The 20,071-nt window shown below is 44.0% G+C and overlaps 1 protein-coding gene across 4 annotated transcripts in view; it reads left to right on the forward strand.

The window, feature by feature from the left end:
- The window catches only part of col4a6 (collagen, type IV, alpha 6), a 469,192-nt gene that overhangs the window by 349,509 nt on the left and 99,612 nt on the right, over nucleotides 1–20,071 (forward strand). For all 4 annotated transcript variants that reach the window (XM_063061061.1, XM_063061062.1, XM_063061060.1 and 1 more), the window contains exons 21-25: nucleotides 789–884; nucleotides 4,783–4,940; nucleotides 6,595–6,667; nucleotides 14,554–14,660; nucleotides 19,020–19,203. In XM_063061061.1, the coding sequence (XP_062917131.1) occupies nucleotides 789–884; nucleotides 4,783–4,940; nucleotides 6,595–6,667; nucleotides 14,554–14,660; nucleotides 19,020–19,203 (618 nt within the window). The remainder of the gene's footprint in view (nucleotides 1–788; nucleotides 885–4,782; nucleotides 4,941–6,594; nucleotides 6,668–14,553; nucleotides 14,661–19,019; nucleotides 19,204–20,071) is intronic.

Consider the following 20,071-nt stretch of genomic DNA (forward strand, 5'->3'; position numbering starts at 1 on the left):
AAATGATACTAAGGGTTCTAAAATATTTAACAAGGGAAAGAATGAAAGAAAGAACTTTTTTTTAGTGTTCATCACATACTGGTTTCTTTCTGAGGCAGTTACCTTTGTTGTTCAGTTATTAATGTCAATTCAGAATTTGGTGGCAGCCAAATCACATCTTGTGAAGAGTAACAAGGTTAATGATCAGGTAATCCAGGTTTCTTTCAGCTTCAATTGAAGGATAAATATTGGCAAAGGTGCTGTGGACAACTTGCCTGCCTTTTTTTAAGAGCATGCCCCAGCTCCTTGCTTTACAACACCCTGAGACGACAGTCTGGGTCTCATCTGAAGGATAGAACCTCTGACAGTGCGGGTCTCCTACAGCTCAAGAATTACATTGGTGCAGAAAAAGAAAAGTGAGAGCCTTATGGATCTGAGCTTGAACCTCACCGTTTCTGATTTAAAGACAATGCAACTTACATCTCCAAACTCAGCTCTTTAGAATATGTTTTACTCTTGTTTGTGCAAATGTGTTTTAATAGTTTGTGTGCTGATAAAGAAAATATTTATTGTGCCCCATGATAGTCGTGCCCATCTTTTTAATTACTTCAATTTCTTGCTTTAATATCTCATGTCTTTAACCATTGGGAGAATTCATAAAATGTGGGTTTAGAGGTTTAGACCTCTCGCCATCGCATTTAAAATTTATCATTCTGAGTAACAATTCTTAAACAAAAAAGATGGTAGAATGCAAATATCACTTTGCCTTCACCACTGAACCTACTGCTTGTTTTTGATGATATGTCTAGATATTGAGGGCAGCAGAGTCGCTGGAGAACCTGGACCCCCTGGCTTACCTGGACCAAGAGGGCCCCCAGGGTTCAGAGGCAGCAAAGGATATAAAGGTGAGTAAATATAACTGACTAAGAGTAAACATATCAGGTTCTACAGATGCTGAAACAGGTGCCTGAGGAGCTCAGCAGGCCAGGCAGCACCTATGGAGAGGAATAAAGAGTTGATGTTTCAGGAAGGGTCTCAGAATAAAATGTCAACTGTTTATTTTTCTCCATAAATACTGCCTGTGTCTTGTGCGTGTTAGCTATCAAATAACACTTGTCTGTTATTGGCATTGGTATTAGTTTATTATCTTGTCACATGTTCCAAAATACAGTGAAAAGCTTTTTTTTTGCTTTCTGTGACAACTCACACAAAATGCTGGAGAAACTCAGCAGGTCAGGCAGCATCTGTGGAAATGGATAAGCAGTTGATGCTGCGGGCCAAGACACTTCATCAGGACTGAAAAGGAAGGGGGAAGATGCCAGAATAAAGAGGTAGGGGTGGCGAGGTGGGGGGGGGGGGAAGAAAGCTAGCTCGAAGGTGATGGGTGAAGCCCATGTGGGTGGGAAAAGTAAAGGGCTGGAGGAAAGGAATCAGAGACGAGTGGAGAGGGGAACACAGGAGGAAGGGAAAGAGGAAGGGACCCTGGAGGAGGTGATTGGCAGATGGGAAGAGATAGGAGGCCAGAGTGGGAGAGTGGGGAATAGATTAAGATGGGAGGGGGAGTGATTTTTTTACTTGAAGGAGAAAACAATGTTTATGTCATCAGGTTGGAGGCAACCCAGATGGAATATAAGGTGTTTCTCCTCCACCGTGAGCGTGGTCTCATCTTGGCACAAGAGGAGACCATGGACTGTCATGTTGGAACGGGAATGGGATTGGGAATCAAAATGTGCGGCCACCAGGAAGTTCTGCTTTAGGCAGATGGAGTGGAGGTGCTCGACGAAGCAGTCCTTCCAGCCAGATCATGCAACACATAATGGCAGTAAAAAGAAAACAGAATACAGAATAAAATGTAGTTTCAGAGAAAATGCAGTCCAGGTAGATAAGTAAGGTGCAAGGGTAATAACAAGGTAGAATGAGAGATCAGGACTTTATCTTTTAGCATTTAAGTTACTGGAATAAAATATTTTGCAGATGATACAAAAATAGGCTGAAAATTCACTAGGATGTAGATCAATTGCAGATATATGTGTGGAAAAACGGCAGATGGAGTTTAAGCAACACACATCAAAGTTGCTGGTGAACGCAGCAGGCCAGGCAGCATCTCTAGGAAGAGGTACAGTCGACGTTTCAGGCCGAGACCCTTCATCAGGACTAACTGAAGGAAGAGTTAGTAAGAGATTTGAAAGTGGGAGGGGGAGGAGGAGGGGGAGATCCAAAATGAAAGGAGAAGACAGGAGGGGGAGGGATGGAGCCAAGAGCTGGACAGGTGATTGGCAAAGGGGATATGAGAGGATCATGGGACAGGAGGTCCGGGGAGAAAGACGGGGGGGGGGGCGGGGAACCAGAGGATGGGCAAGGGGTATAGTGAGAGGGACAGAGAGAGAAAAAGGAGAGTGAGAGAAAGAATGTGTGTATATAAATAAATAACGGATGGGGTACGAGGGGAAGGTGGGGCATTAGCGGAAGTTAGAAAAGTCGATGTTCATGTCATCAGGTTGGAGGCTACCCAGACGGAATATAAGGTGTTGCTCCTCCAACCTGAGTGTGGCTTCATCTTTACAGTAGAGGAGGCCGTGGATAGACATGTCAGAATGGGAATGGGATGTGGAATTAAAAAGTTTAACCCGGTTAACTGTGAGATGCTGCGCTTTGCAAGATCAAATGTGAAAGCACAGTACACAGTCAAAGCAGGAGCCTTGTCAGTGGGATCGAGGGATCCAAATCCATAGCTCCCTGAAAATGGCTATGCAAGTTGATAGGGTGATAGAGGAAATGTATGGCGTGTTTGCCATTATTAGTTGAGTGACTGAATTCAAGTGACAGGAACCTATGGTGTATCTGTATAAAATCCTGGTTAAACAACATCTGGAGTATTACATACATTTCTGGTTGCTCTTGAAGGATGTCAAGGTTTTGGTGAGAGTGCAGAAGAGGTTCACCAAGATGCTGCCTGGATTTAGAGGGCAGAGGCTACAAGGAGAGATTGGGTTGTTTTCTCTGGGGCAGTGAAGGCTGAGAGAGGATTATAAGATTGAGAGGCGTAGTGGACAGTTGTTATCTTTCTGCCAGGGTCAATGTGTATAATACTAGGAAAAGGAAAGGAAAGGTATGTCACATCCAGAGTTTCTCCGGTTAGCGGACGATTTCCCTCCACACCTCTCTGACGTAGTGGGCAACTGTGTACGAGGCAAGTTACAGCAGTGGTTTGCCATTGCCTTCTACCGGGTGAGTTTCCAAAGAGATCACCAGCTCATAACCCAGCACGGATGGAAAACGTACAGGGGAGCCGGCTGGATTCGAACTCGGGCCCTTTCTTCCCGAGACCTATTTCGGGACTTATCCGGCACTGATGCCACCAGCCAGGTCTGTAGAGAGAAGCATTTAAAGTGAGAGGGGTTAAGTTCAGAGGAGATGTGTGGGCAAGTTTTTGCACAGACGGTGGTGGACGCCTGGAATGTGCTGCCATGGTGATGGCAGAGGCATGAAGGAGGCTCTTAGACAGTCAGAGAATGGAGAGGTGTGAGCATTGTCTAAGCTTGAAGGGATTAGTTTAAGTGGGCGTTTGATTACTAAATACTGTCCTGGAGTGGGAGAGTGGGGGGATGGGGTAGGGGGCTTGTTTTGCTGTTGTTGTGTGGTTGTTTGTTGTGTTCGGTGTTGTTCTTCTGAACATGCTGGGCATGAAATGCTGGCACCGGAATGTGTGGCGACACCTTGCGGGCTGCCCCTAGAACATCCTTGGGTGTGTTGGCTGTTAACGCAAATGACACATTCCACTGTATGTTTCAATGTACTGTATATGTGATAAATAAACCAGAATCTAAAAAAGTCTAAAATTAAAAGGCACAATATCATGGGCCATAGGCCAGTAATTGTACAGTATTTTCTATCGATCTATACTTCTCTTCCAGTGGAATTTACTCGAATTCTTATCACCAAAGGAAGCTCATGTGGTAAAAATGATGGCTTCTATGACCTGAAACTTCACCCTATGCATATGACATGCAGAACTGGAAGCTGTGGGACCCATTGTTGAGTGACTGGAGATTAAAATGGCAACTGATAGGCACGGGTATGCTTCTATTGCCAGATGCGTGGGATGCGTCATTCTGCTGGAAGAAGATGATGTTAGCAGTCAGTGTGTAAAGCTGAACTAGTTCTCATACTGTCAGCTGGTAGTTCAGAACTCTAGACATTGCCTGACCTTGTATAGTTGAGCCTCTGTTAAGATGAAGACCCCACAAATGTCCTTGCCTCCCTCCATGCCCAAAGCAATGTGGCCCTATAGGACTCTCAGATGAGAAGGTGGCAGGTTATGTTGGCAATGAGTGGATCTTACTGGTACCTCTCATGTCTTAAAAATAGATTTTGAAAATGCTTCAAGATTCAAGATTGTTCATTTTTATTATCATTACTCTTTATCAGTACATGAGCGTAAGGGAGAACAAAATGATTGTTACTCCCAGATCTTTTTAATTGTGTTCTTTATACCTATTGTGCCTTTATGTGTGTGTGTGTGTGTGTGTGTGTGTGTGTGTGTGTATATATATATATATATATATATACACACACACACACACACACACACACATATACATACACACACATATCAATGCATATACTCTTCAGTACACTCTGGTTCTGAAGCAGTGTGTGTGTGTGTGTGTGTGTGTGTGTGTGTGAAAAACCTGAATCCTGGAACCAGGGAAAAGATTTGTCCTTCCTTTTAATTTCAGTCACTGTTTCACACAAAAATAAGCTGCAATGTGTTATTTAAGTGATGGTGTTTCCTCTTGCCAGGTGAACCAGGAGATTGTGTCTGCAATGGTGTGATTACAGGAGGGTATCCAGGTCCCCCTGGTCCTCCTGGAAAGCCAGGAAAGCCTGGATTTAATAGTGGCAAAGGACAGTGTGGAGACCCAGGATCACCCGGGGATCCAGGGCAAGTAGGCCCACCAGTAAGTAATTATTGCTTGGGAGCTCTGATCTTTTATTCTGATATCACCACAACAACTATGAGAAGATGTTGCATGTCAAAAGGTAAATAAGTCTGACCCATTCTCTAGCATGGATTCTCCCCTGTGTCTCTGATTTCTTAAGTCAGAAGAAGAATCGATAAGATCAGTTTAAGTCAGTTTTATGGAGAAGGGCGATTACAGGAAGAAATTTGTAGCAATTTTTCTACAAATCATAGTAGCAACTTTGGGCCACTTATCTGAGAAAGGAGAGTGTCCAGAGGAGGTTCACAAGAATAATCCTGGAAATGAAAGGTTTATGTATGAGGAGCGTTTGATGGCTCTATGCCTGTATTTGCTCGAGTTTAGAAAAATGGGGAAGGGAGGGTGGATCTCGTTTAAACCTATAGAATATTGAAAAGCGTAGATAAAGTGAACGTTGAGTACCTATTTCCTTTAGTGGGGAAAGCCAAGACCAGAGGGTGCAGCCTCAGAACACAGGGAAGACCCTTTAGAACAGGGATGAGGACAAATTTTCTTTACCAAAGGTGACAGGGAGAAGGGCAGGAGAATGGGGTTGAGGGAGATATTAAATCAACCATGGTGGAATGGTAGAGCAGACTCGATGGGCTGAATGGCCTAATTCTACCTCTGTCGGACGCATGGATAGAATTAGGCAGTCAGAATCTTCTTGTTAGGGTGGAAATGTCGAACATACGAGGAGATGCATTTCAGGTGAGAGGGGGAATGGAGATGCATTTTCCAGATAGGAACAGGGCAGTGGTGAAAGCAGATATGGTAGTGTTATTAATGCTTTTGAATATGTAGCAAATGGAAGGATATGGCAGGTTCAAGAGGTTTAGTTTAATTTGGCATCTTATCAGTGCAGATATTATGGGGGGACGGCATGTTCCTGAGCTGAATTATTCCATGTTCTATGCTGTTTGTTCTAAGTTCTATAGGCTGTTGAGGAAGATAAATGTGATGTTAGCATTCATTCTAAGAGGACTAGAATATAAAAGCAAGTATGTAATACTGAGGCTTTATAAAGCACCGATGAAGCCTCACTTGGAGTATTGTGAGCAATTTTGGGCCCTTATCTAAGAAAGGATGTACTGACCTTGGAGATGGTTCAGAGGAGGTTCAGGAGCATGAATTCAGGAATTAAAGGGTTATTGTATGAAGAGTTGTTGATGACTTTGGCCCTGTATTCACTGGAATTTAGAAGAATAAGGGGGTTCTCATTGAAACCTATTGAATGTTGAAATGCCTAGATAGAGTGCATGTGGAGAGGATGTTTACTAGAGTGGGGAAGTCTAGGACCAGAGGGCACAACCTCAGAATAGAGGGATGTCCATTTAGAACACAGATGAGGAGGAATTTCTTTAGCGAAAGGTCTGTGAATCTGTAGAATTCTTTGTCACAGGTGGCTGTGGAGGCCAGGTCATTGGGTATATAGAAGACAGAGGTTGATCTGTTCTTGATTAGTCAGGGCATGAAAAGTTGTAGGGAGAAGGTAGGAGAATAGAGTTGAGAGGGAAAATAGACCAGCCACAATGAAATGGCAGAGCAGACCTGATGGCCCAACTCTGCCCCTATCTCTTATGGTCTTATGAACTGTTGATGGACAATGTTGACTGTCTCTCTGGTGTTTTAGGGTCTTCCGGGTGTTCCAGGAGGGCGAGGTCGTAAAGGACAAAAAGGGGACTCATCATTTATATCGGCAAAAGGTACAAATAAATATTGTTTCACCATCTCAGCACACAACGCCACTCTGAAGCAGAAGGGTCACCTGTACAATTTGGTTTTTGCTTTTGAATAGTTTCCATTTTGAAGAGTAAAAGGGTGATCCTGCTGTACCAAAGCCAAGGGACCTTCTGGTATTCCGGGATTTGAGACACATTTCCAAGTGAGAGTTGATAAACCTGGATAGTTTTCCCATTCCTAAGCATGGAGATTTTTGGTCTCATTATGGTAGGACATAGAAGAGGGTCAGGAATGTTCCCTCATGGTCATGCAGCCTACATCGGCTGCAGTAATTGGAGTGCTGTTTCTGCTCTCTTCTGTGCTGCCATTTTCCACACTACAGTTCATTTGCTCTCTGAACTACAAACGTTTGTAATTAGGAGATTCATAATTTTAAAAAAAACTGTTCCAGAGGAAGTCAGGAAAAATTCTCCCAAAATTATGGCTGGGATTTCCTAATGTAACCACTAGACAGGCATCCTAGTATTACCATCAGATCAAAACAACAGAATTAGGCCATTCTGCACATCAAGTCTTAGAACATAGAGCATAGAATAGTACAGCACAGTACAGGTCCTTCGGCAAACAATGCTGTGCGGACCCTCAAACCCTGCCTCCCATATAAGCCCTCAGCTTAAATTCCTCCGTATACCTGTCTAGCAGCCTCTTAAACTTCACTAGTGAATCTGCCTCCACCACTGACTCAGGCAGTGCACTCCATGCACCAACCACTCTCTTGAGTAAAAAACCTTCCTTTAATATCTCCCTTGAACTTCCCACCCCTTACCTTAAAGCCATGTCCTCTTGTTTTGAGCAGTGGTGCCCTGGGGAAGAGGTGCTGGCTATCCACTCTATCTATTCCTCTTATTATCTTGTACACCTCTATCATGTCTCCTCTCATCCTCCTTCTCTCCAAAGAGTAAAGCCCTAGCTCCCTTAATCTCTGATTATAATGCATACTCTCTAAACCAGGCAGCATCCGGGTAAATCTCCTCTGTACCCTTTCCAATGCTTCCACATCCTTCCCATAGTGAGGCGACCAGAACTGGACACAGTACTCCAAGTGTGGCCTAACCAGAGTTTTATAGAACTGCATCATTACATCGCGACTCTTAAACTCTATCCCTCAACTTATGAAAGCTAACACCCCATAAGCTTTCTTAACTACCCTATCCACTTGTGAGGCAACTTTCCAGGATCTGTGGACATGTACCCCGAGATCCCTCTGCTCCTCCACACTACCAAGTATCCTGCCATTTACTTTGTACTCTGTCTTGGAGTTTGTCCTTCCAAAATGTACCACCCCACACTTCTCCGGGTTGAACTCCATCTGCCACTTCTCAGCCCACTTCTGCATCTTATCAATGTCTCTCTGCAATCTTTGACAATCCTCTACACTATCTACAACACCACCAACCTTTGTGTCGTCTGCAAACTTGCCAACCCACCCTTCTACCCCCACATCCAGGTCGTTAATAAAAATCACGAAAAGTAGAGGTCCCAGAACAGATCCTTGTGGGACACCACTAGTCATAATCCTCCAATCTGAATGTACTCCCTCCACCACAACTCTCTGCCTTCTGCAGGCAAGCCGATTCTGAATCCACCTGGCCAAACTTCCCTGGATCCCATGCCTTCTGACTTTCTGAATAGCAATCAGCAATCTCTTCTCTCGCCTCGTGGAGCAGCCTGGGGAATATTCCGTCAGGCCCCAGGGACTTAGCCGTCTTAATGTATTTTAACAACTCCAACACCTACTCTCCCTTAATATCAACATGCTCCAGAACACCAACCTCACTCATATTGTCCTCACTGTCATCAAGTTCCCTCTCACTGGTGAATATCGAACAGAAATATTTATTGAGGATCTCGCTCACTTCCACAGCCTCCAGGAACATCTTCCCACCTTTATCTCTAATTGGTCCTACCTTCACTCCTGTCATCCTTTTTTTCTTCACATAATTGTAGAATGTCTTGGGGTTTTCCTTTACCGTACTCGCCAAGACCTTCTCATGCCCCCTTCTTGCTTTTCTCAGCCCCTTCTTAAGCTCCTTTCTTGTTTCCCTATATTCCTCAATAGACCCATCTAATCCTTGCTTCCTAAACCTCATGTATGCTGCCTTCTTCCACCTGACTAGATTTTCCACCTCACTTGTCACCCATGGTTCCTTCATCCTACCATTCTTTATCTTCCTCACCGGGACAAATTTATCCCTAACATCCTGCAAGAGATCTCTAAACATCGACCACATGTCCATAGTACATTTCCCTGCAAAAACATCATCCCAATTCACACCCTTAAGTTCTCGCCTTATAGCCTCATAACTTGCCCTTCCCCAATTAAAAATTTTCCTGTCCTCTCTGATTCTATCCTTTTCCCTGATAATGCTAAAGGCCAGGGAGCAGTGGTCACTGTCCCCCAGATGCTCACCCCCTGAGAGATCTGTGACCTGACCCAGTTCATTACCTAGTACTAGATCTATAGAACCATAGAAACTACAGCACAGAAACAGGCCCTTTGGCCCTTCTTGGCTGTGCCGAACCATTTTCTGCCTAGTCCCACTGACCTGCACACAGACCATATCCCTCCATACACCTCCCATCCATGTATCTGTCCAATTTATTCTTAAATGTTAAAAAAGAACCTGCATTTACCACCTCGTCTGGCAGCTCATTCCATACTCCCACCACTCTCTGTGTGAAGAAGCCCCCACTAATGTTCCCTTTAAACTTTCCCCCCCTCACCCTTAACCCATGTCCTCTGGTTTTTTTCTCCCCTTGCCTCAGTGGAAAAAGCCTGCTTGCATTCACTCTATCTATACACATCATAATTTTATATACCTCTATCAAATCTCCCCTCATTCTTCTACGCTCCAGGGAATAAAGTCCTAACCTATTCAACCTTTCTCTGTAACTGAGTTTCTCAAGTCCTGACAACATCCTTGTAAACCTTCTCTGCACTCTTTCAACCTTATTTATATCCTTCCTGTAATTTGGTGACCAAAACTGAACACAATACTCCAGATTCGGCCTCACCAATGCCTTATACAACCTCAACATAACATTCCAGCTCTTATACTCAATACTTTGATTAATAAAGGCCAATATACCAAAAGCTCTCTTTACGACCCTATCTACCTGTGACCACACTTTTAGGGAATTTTGTATCTGTATTCCCAGATCCCTCTGTTCCACTGCACTCCTCAGTGCCTTACCATTAACCCTGTATGTTCTACCTTGGTTTGTCCTTGCAACGTGTAATACCTCACACTTGTCAGTATTAAACTCCATCTGCCATTTTTCAGCCCATTTTTCCAACTGGTCCAAGTCCCTCTGCAGGCTCTGAAAACCTTCCTCACTGTCTACTACACCTCCAATCTTTGTATCATCAGCAAACTTGCTGATCCAATTTACCACATTATCATCCAGATCATTGATATAGATGACAAATAACAATGGACCCAGCACTGATCCCTGTGGCACACCACTAGTCACAGGCCTCCACTCAGAGAATCAATTCTCTACCACCACTCTCTGGCTTCTTCCATCGAGCCAATGTCTAATCCAATTTACCACCTCTCCATGTATACCTAGCGACTGAATTTTCCTAACTAACCTCCCATGCGGGACCTTGTCAAAGGCCTTACTGAAGTCCATGTAGACAATATCCACTGCCTTCCCTTCATCCACTTTCCTGGTAACCTCCTCGAAAAACTCCAACAGATTGGTCAAACATGACCTACTATGCACAAAGCCATGTTGACTCTCCCTAATAAGCCCCTGTCTATCCAAATGCTTGTAGATTCTGTCTCTTAGTACTCCCTCCAATAACTTACCTACTACCGACGGTAAACTCACCGGCCTATAATTTCCCGGATTGCTTTTCGATCCTTTTTTAAACAATGGAACAACATGAGCCACTCTCCAATCCTCCGGCACTTCACCCGTAGACAGCGACATTTTAAATATTTCTGCCAGGGCCCCTCGCAATTTCAACACTAGTCTCCTTCAAGGTCCGAGGGAACACTCTGTCAGGTCCCGGGGATTTATCCACTTTAATTTTCCTCAAGACAGCAAGCACCTCCTCCTTTTCAATGTGTACAGTTTCCATGGTCTCACTACTTGATTCCCTCAATTCCATAGATTTCATGCCAGCTTCCTTAGTAAGTACAGACGCAAAAAACCTATTTAAGATCTCCCCCATTTCCTTTGGTTCTGCACAAAGCCGACCACTCTGATCTTCAAGAGGACCAATTTTATCCCTTACAATCCTTTTGCTCTTAATATACTTGTATGGCATTCCCCCTAGACGACCTGTCCACATACTGTGACAGGAATCCGTCCTGGACACACTTAACAAACTCTGCCCCATCTAATCCCTTGGAACTAATCAGGTGCCAATCAATATTAGGAAAGTTAAAGTCACCCATGATAACAACCCTGTTATTTTTGCACCTTTCCAAAATCTGCCTCCCAGTCTGCTCCTCTGTATCTCTGCTGCTACCAGGGGCCTATAGGATACCCCCAATAGAGTAACTACTCCCTTCCTGTTCCTGAATTCCACCCACACTGACTCAAAAGAGGATCCTGCTACATTACCCACCCTTTCTGTAGCTGTAATAGTATCCCTGACCAGTAATGCCACCCCTCCTCCCCTTTTTCCACCCTCTCTATCCCTTTTAAAGCACTGAAATCCAGGAATGTTGAGAATCCATTCCTGCCCTGATGCCAGCCAAGTCTCTGTAATGGCCACTACATCATAATTCCATGTATGTATTCAAGCTCTCAGTTCATCACCCTTGTTCCTGATGCTTCTTGCATTGAGGTACACACACTTCAGCCCTTCTACCTTACTGTCTTTAGACCATTTATTCTGCTTCTCTTTCCTCAAAGCCTCTCTATATGTTAGATCTGGCTTTACTCCATGCACTTCTTTCACTGTTCTATCGCTCTGGGTCCCATCCCCCTTGCAAATTAGTTTCAACCCTCCCGAACCATGCTAGCAAACCTACCTGCAAGGATATTGCTCCCCCTAGAATTCAGGTGCAACCCATCCAATCTGTACAGGTCCCACCTTCCCCAGAAGAGATCCCAATGATCCAAAAATCTAAAACCCTGCTCCCTGCACCAACTCCTCAGCCACGCATTCAATTGCCATCTCTTCCAATTCTTACCATCACTGTCACATAGCACTGGCAGCAATCCTGAGAACACCACCCTTGAGGTCCTGTTCTTCAGCCTTCTGCCTAGTTCTCGAAATTCACACTTCAGGACCTCATCCCTCTTCCTGCCTAAGTCTTCTCTACCATTCTATCGTGGCTGATTTATTATACCTCTCAACCCCATTCTCCTGCCTTCTCCCAACATCTTTGACACCCTTATTTATCAAGAACCCATCAACCTCTGCTTTAAGTATACCCAATGACTTGGCCTTCACAGCCATCCTGGAAAAATAGGAACTTGTTGCAAATGAGTAAGAGGAATGACAATATTATGTAATTTTTCTTCCAAATACATCTTCCCTTTTGCAGGACAGCAATAAAGAAACAAATGATTGATGTGCTCTGGCAATTATCATTCTTTACATCTTTATCATATACGTCTGACACATTAGAAGTTTCGTGAAGTTACCTGATTTTAGAACAAGAATGATGAAATTACTAGAATGATAGTGGTGCAGTTCAACAATTTAACCAAGTTCTGGTAAAAAAAATACAAACTGTTTCATTCTGTAGGATTGCTGTGTACTTTCATCATTTTCTCTATGTTCTGGATCTTCTGATTTCATGGTATTTCATTTTTGTTAAAGAAGATGAACAGAAAGCTCTAAAATTCCTCATTCCATTATTTTAGCAGAGCTATTAACTGATCTGATGTGGAACAGATTAATGCTTCCACTAAAACAGGTCTGTGACTGAGATTTTCCAAACCGGATTTAATTAGGGAGCTTAAGGTAAAGGAACCCCTTAGGAGACAGTGACCATAATATGATAGAATTCACCCTGCTATTTGAGAGGGTGAAGCTAAAGTCAAATATATCAGTATTTCAGTGGAGTAAAGGGAATTATGAAGGCAGGGATGACAACAGAGCAGCAATGGGTAGAGTTTCTAGGGACCAAAATGGAAGGTGCAGGATAGATACATCCCAAAGGAGAAGTATTCTGAAGGCAGATGGCGTAAATGTGGCTGACAAAGGAAGTCAAAACCAACATAAAAGCAAAAAAGAGGGCATATAATAGAGCAAAAATTAGTGGAAAGTTAGAGGATTGGAAACCTTTGCGGAAGACATGAGCAGTATGCTGGAAGTTCGAGAGTGTCAGGAGGCAGAGCGGGTGCAGGTGCTATTTATAGGCCAAAGGTGCTTGGGAAGCTGAAAGGTTTGAAGGTAGTTAAGTCACCTGGACCAGATGGACTGCACCCCATATTTCTGAAAGACGTAACTGAAGAGATTGTGGAGGCATTAGTAATGATTTTCAGAAATCACTAGCTTCTGGCAAGGTTCCAGAGGACTGGAAAATTGCAAATGTTGCTGCACCCTTCAAGAAAGGAAGGAGGCTGAAGCAAGGAAATTATAGACCAGTTAGCCTGACTTCAGTGGTTGGGAAGATGTTGGAGTCGATTGTTAAGGATGTGGCTTCGGGGTACTTAGAGACACATGATCAAATGCGCCAAAGTCAGCATAGTTTCCTTAAGGGAAAATTTTGGTTGACAAACCTGTTAGAATTCTTTGAGGAAATAACAAGCTGAACAGACAAAGGAGAATCAGTGGATGTTGTGTACTTGCATTTTCAAAAGGCCTTTGACAAGGTGCCATACGTGAAGCAAGATAAGAGCCCATGGTATTACAGCAAAGATGCTAGCATGGAAAGAGCCTGGCTGATTGGCAGAAGGTAAATATTGGGAATAAAGGGCACTTTTTCTGATTGGCTTCTGGTGGCTAGTGGTGTACTTCAAGGGTCGGTGTTGAGACCATTTCTTTTTATGTTGTACATCAGTGATTTGGATGACAGAATTGATGGCTTTGTGGCCAAGTTTGCAGATGATTCAGAGAGAGGTGGAGCAGCCTATCTGAGGTGCAAATAGACTTGGGTGTCCTTGTTCAGGGGTCCCTCAACCTGCAGGCTGAGTCAGTGGTAAGGAAGAAAAATGTAATGTTAGAGTTCATTTTGACAGGACTAAAATATAAAAATGAGGATGCAATGCTGAGGCTTTATAAGGCACTAGTGAGGCCTCACTTGGAGTATTGTGAGCAGTTTTGGTTCCCATATCTAAGAAAGGATGTACTGACGTTTGAGAAGGTTTCAAAGGAGGTTCATAAAAATGATTCTAGAATTGAAAGGCTTATCACATGGTGACCGTTTGATGGCTCTGGGCCCGTACTCGATAGAAGAATGGTGGTGGGGTGGGTGGGGGCGGGGGGGAGGAAACTCATTGAAAACTATCAAACATTGAAACACCTAGGTAGAGTGGACGTGAAGAGAGTGTTTCCTATAACGGTGGAGTCTAGGTCCAGAGGGCACTACCTCAGAATAGAGGGATGTCCATTTAGAACAGAGATGAGGACGAATTTCTTTAGCCAGAAGGTGGTGAATCTGTGGAAATCATTGCCACAGGTGACTGTAGAGGCCTGGTCATTGGAGTGTATTTAAGGTGGAGGTTGATAGATTCTTGGTAAGTCAGGATGTCAAAGGTTACAAGGAGAAGGCAGGAGAATGGGGTTTGGAGGGAAATCGATCAGCCATGCACGGATGGCCTAATTCCACTTCAACATCACTTCAACAATATGGAACATGGAAAATTCAGGTGAATTTATTATATTTGGTATATTTCAACACAATGTCAGAGGTTAACAGTGATTTCCATTTTGAAGGACAAAAGGGAGATCGTGGTATTCCAGGGCCCAGAGGACCTTCCGGTATTCCAGGAAAACCAGGAAAGGATGGCTTTCCAGGTTTATCAGGACCTCCTGGTTTACCCGTAAGTACCATTGGAGTCCCATGCATTCTAATGTTAATGTATTTTAATGTTGGTGGCGCTGGGTTCCATAATTATTGGTCCCTACACTTAAAGGCCACTTTATTAGGTACAAAAGTGGAATCAGGTGTCGGCTGTAGCCCACCCTCTTCAAGGTTCGACATGTGCTTTTAGAGATGCTCTAATGCACAATAACATTGTAGTGTGTGCTTATTTGAGTTACTGTTGCCTTCCTGTCGGTGAACCAGCCTCGCCATTCTCCTTTGATTTGCTCACTAACGAAATGTTTTTGCCCACAGAACTGCCGCCCACTGGATTTATTTTTTGTTTTTCACACCATTCTCTGTAATCTCTAGAGACTGTTGTGTGTGAAAATTCCAGAAGATCAACAGTTTCTGAGATACTCAGACCACCCTCTCTGGCCCAACAATCATTCCACAGTCAGTCACTTAAAATCACATTTCTTCCCTATTCTGATGTTTGGTCTTAACAGGAACTGGACCTCTTGACCATGTCTGCATGCTCTTTTACCAATTTTTACAGGAACACCATCAAGAGTGCCCTGACCAGCTGCAGCACAGTCTGGTATGGGAATTGCAAGGCATCTGACTGCAAGACCCTACAAAGGATTGCAAGGACTGCTGGGAGGATCATCAGTATCTTTCTTCCACCCACTAGAGATATTTGCTAGAAGCACTGCATATGCAGGACCCTTAGTACTGTCATTGATCCTTCTGATCCATCCAACAATTTAGTTAGGGGTGTTGTTACTGATCCTAAGCTGGGTTGATTGGCCAGATGAAGAGGCTATGCATCTTTGCAAGTAATGGAAAAAAGCAGTGGAGCATCATCCATTTTATTGAGTGCTTCCACATGGTCAATTGGATTGACAGGGTATCAGGAGTATGTTAACCCTACTTCTCTGTTGGATTAGTTTATGGGATGAAGGTAAAAGAGTGGTACGGTAATGTAAAGGGTGGTATGTAGTTAGCGGTTAGTGCAACGTTTTACAGAACCTGCGATCCCCAATCCTGTTTAATTCCTGCTGCTGCTTGTAAGGAGTTTGTATGGTCTCCCTGTGACCAGGTGGATTTCTCCTGGGTGCTCCTGTTTTCTCCCGCATTCCAAAAGTGTACAGGTTTGTGTTAGCAAGTTGTGAGCATACTATGTCAGTGTTAGAAACACGGCGAATCCTGCAGGCAGCCCCCGGCATTGAATTAGAAATGATGTAAGTGCACTGCAAAGCTGGCAGCACCTGTACAGAGAGAACCAGATTTAAAATTTCATATCAGTGAGCTTTTTATCAGTTCTGGTGAAAGATCATTGACCTGAAACATGAACTCTTTCTTTCTCCACAGCAACTGCCTCATGCCCCATGTGTATGTCACTAATGAGTCTCACGTTGGTGAGATCTGACGTAGACTGAGGGACTGATTTGTCGAACACCCTCACCCCATCTGCAGTATTTCCCAGTGGCCAACCATTATAATTCTACTGCCCATTCCCATTCTGGCATGTCGGTCCATGGCCGCCACTGTTGCCACAATGAGACCACTCTCAGGTTGGAGGAGCAACACTTCACATTCCATCTGGGTAGCCTCCAATCTAATGGCATGAACATCAATTTCTATAACTTCTGGTAATTTCTCCCCTACCCCTTCCCTCTATTTTCATTCCCCATTCTGGCTCCTCTCTTAACCCTTCTCTTTGACTCACCTGGCTATCACCTTCCACTGGTGCCTCTATTCTTCCCTTTACCTCATGGCCCACTCTTCTATATTATCAGGTTCCTTCTTCAGCCCTTTACCTTTTCCACCTATCACCTCCCAGCTTCTGACTTCATCACCCCCACCACCTACCTTCCTTCCCCTCACTTGGTTTCTTTTATCTTGCACTCCTTCCCTCACCCCAACCTTCTTATTCTAGCTTCTTCCCCCTTTCCTTCCAGTTCTGATGAAGAGTCTCAGCCTGAAACGTCGGCTCTTTATTCCTCTCCATAGATGCTACCTGACCTGCCAAGTTCTTCCAGCATTTTGTATGTGTTACTCTCAGACATCCCACCCTGCAGAAACTCATTTCAGGGAGGCCTCAACTGGAAGTCTCAATCTCATAGCAGTCTGTGTCAATGAATTTGTTAATTTTGCAAGACATCAGATTCACAAGTGTTTTGTAAGACAGCTGACTCCTGAATTCTGTCTTAATGTGCCAAGTTCACAATAGCTGCTGTCTTGGTTGATGAGCAGACATAGTTTTTTGCTATTTCTGAATCAGGAAACATTTTCATGAGTAGCTTGCCTGTGTGCTTACACACTTGGAATAGTAGGTTATGCTCAATGATGAAAGATGTAAAGTACACCTCAGCTCTAGTGACCTTCTCTGTCAGCCTTTGGTTTTCTGCTGTGAAGAACTGTGAAATACTTGAGCAGCCTTCCCTGCGATTAGCCTCCCTAATATGTTGTGGTCCCTAAAAGAAATAAAAGCATAAGGTGTATCCTTATTACAGGTGTGCGCCGCTTAACGTCCATTCGGAGAACGTCTGATCGCATATACGTCCGTAGTCACACACATTGCCTGCAATAGTCGGGATCAGAACTTACTTTTTTACATCGAAATGGGGGATTTCAAATGAGTGATTTAGAAGTTCCGTATCTTCAAGTTCAAGTTTGTTGTCATCTGGCTGATTGTCCACAAACGAAACAACCTCTGTCTGGACCATAGTGTAGCCACAATACATATATCACGCACACCACATAAAACAATATATTACCATATTGTTTAATAAAGTGTAATTCAAAATGCATCTAAAGTGCGCAGCACAGGTAAACAGTTCACTGTCCTAATGACGAGACCTCGGTGGGGGCCGGGTATTTATTAAAATCATTTTTTCTTCTGAAAACAGCTCCACTCTAACCCAGCCCATCGCGGGCTTCGATGCACCTGTAATTGGAAGTGTTTCAGGAAAAAAAACCCGAAGACTTTGCTTGCTGTGAGCACGTTTTTGAAGATATCTTAGCGGATGATTTTGGAATTTCGCTCCAATTTAAACCCGCTGTAATCCCCTTTAAGACGCCAGCGTACCCCGCCCGTATAGGACAGTCTCACGTAGTCAGGTTGTCACCGCCGGCCTTGGGAATTTCTTCGCCAGGCTTTAGTACTTCATCACCGACAGTTGTCCGGATGATTTCAGCGCCATTACAGACGGCAGTAACTGAACTGATGGAATATGGAAGAGAGAGAGAGGTCGACTGTAAAGCCTGCCCACAGAGAAAACTGATAGGTCTACTTAGCACAAAGAGAGATCAAGCAGGATTCATTAATTCTTTCTTTCTTTTTTTTCCCTCTTCCTCTCTAAAAAATTGTTTTTCGGGATATTGTTTATAATTTGTGGGCATCAGGGAGCCGCTATCGATATGCGGGAGACTCCCAGAACTCCCAGGAGAGGTGGGATGTCTGTACTCTGGATTTCTAGCATCTGTGGAATCTCTTGTGTTTCTGATGCCAAATTTGATCTTTACCTCCCTCAAATATGCATAACTGCATTTGTTAGTAAAGTAATGGAAACTTTCTGTCCCTAGCATAAAGGGACTTCATTCAGAAATAGTAGCCCAGACACTCAGGTTCTGGAGATGCTGAAATTTTAAGCAACATGCAAAAGCTGCTGGAGGAACTCAGAAGGTCAAGCAGCATCTATGGAGGGGAATAAACAGTCGATATTTCGGGCCAATACCGTTCATCAGGACTGGAAAGGGGAACAAAGCCAGAATAGGAAGGTGGGGGGAGGGAAGGGGAAGAAGGACAAGCTGGCAGGAGATTTGTTAAACCAGGTGTGGGTGTAGATTGGTGGTTAGTGGATGGGGGATGAAGTAAGAAGCTGGGAGGTGTTAGGTGGGAGCAGTAAACGGCTGAAGCAGAAGGAATTTGATAGGAGAGGGCTGTGGACCATGGAAGAAAGGGAAGGAGGAGGGTTACCAGAGGGAGGTGATGGGCAGGTGAGGAGAACAGAGGGGGTGAGAGGGAAACCAGACTGGGGAATGGCAAAAGAGAGATTAGGTCATTATTGTAACAGTTAACCCAACATAAATCTAATTTTCAAACTTCCTGGTTTGTGTTGCCTAGGACAAGGTCAACTATACACAAAATCCCATTATCAGGAGAATTTCTGTTTAATCTGGAATGAGTACAATTTATATACAGCTCCTTTAGGTGTTTTGGGTATGGGGGGGGGGATCATTCCAGTGATACTAAAATGAATTAAACAGCTGTCAGATTTGTGCTCAGGGGGTTCCACAACACCAAGTATTCTTCCACTGACTTAGTATGAATTGCAATTGGTTTCACTACATGTCTGATTATGTTGTACAGGGAGACCCTCAACCTGGTTATCCAGGTGATAAAGGATTCCCAGGCAGCCCAGGCCCAAGGGGACCTCCAGGAGCAAGAGGTGAGCCAGGAGGTGGACTCCCAGGGCCTTCAGGCTTCCCAGGCCCCCCAGGTGATCCAGGATTGGATGGAATACCAGGACCACCAGGTTATCCAGGAGCACCAGGTATGGAAGCCATGAAGATGTACGCCATTATTCAATATTCCATTTAGGGCAACATTATAATGGCATCCCATTGCTGAAATGGCCAAGTAACCATTAAAGTCTGCATAGTTTCTTTGCTTAAATTCTTTGCAAATTGATCTGGATAAGATCATAAATTAATAAGTTGATTGGCGAACAACATCAAATATAGGCATCATTAGTTTCAGGTGGGTGGTGAACTGGAATGGATCATTAATATTTGCATCTGAGGTCAGTGAAGTGCTAATTATGCAGCTTAATCAGTGGTGATATTCTGATTGCAAAGTACAACAATTATGGCATAGAATGGATATTGAGTGTGTTCCTATTTAAATTGTTTGCAATCCATTTGGAAGTCATTTTACAAAATCTCTGGTCCCAAGAAACATGTGAGCCAGCTATCTGTTTTCTCAGTCGCAGAACATTAAGCTGAAGAAGCCAGTCACCTTATATTGGAAATGTCTACTTGTGTGACTGTCTGCTGACATCAGGAGCCTTAGGAAGAAGAGTGTTGAGGTACTTCCCTTACATGCTCAAGCAGAATGAGGCCTCCGTTGGTCAGAGTCGACCATGGATGTTGTGTCTTAGCGGTCTAGATAAGCAAGCCTGGGCAGTACGATATGGAGAGCAAGCTGTTGCCCATGTAGCAAGCTCCCCCTCTTGATGCATCTAATGAACGTAAAGGAATGGCAGAGACCAATATAGTGTGGTACCAGCAGCGTCGCAGGAGTTGCCAATGATCATCGACCTCAACGTAGGACTGCCTTAGGGACACCAGCTCCAGACCGTTCCCTCCGAGTTTACTCCTGAAGCCTTTCCCATGAGGCAGCAGAGATTTGAGATTAGAGTT

The sequence above is a fragment of the Mobula hypostoma genome, chromosome 10 (genome assembly GCF_963921235.1).
Source record: "Mobula hypostoma chromosome 10, sMobHyp1.1, whole genome shotgun sequence".
Lineage (NCBI taxonomy): Eukaryota > Metazoa > Chordata > Chondrichthyes > Myliobatiformes > Myliobatidae > Mobula > Mobula hypostoma.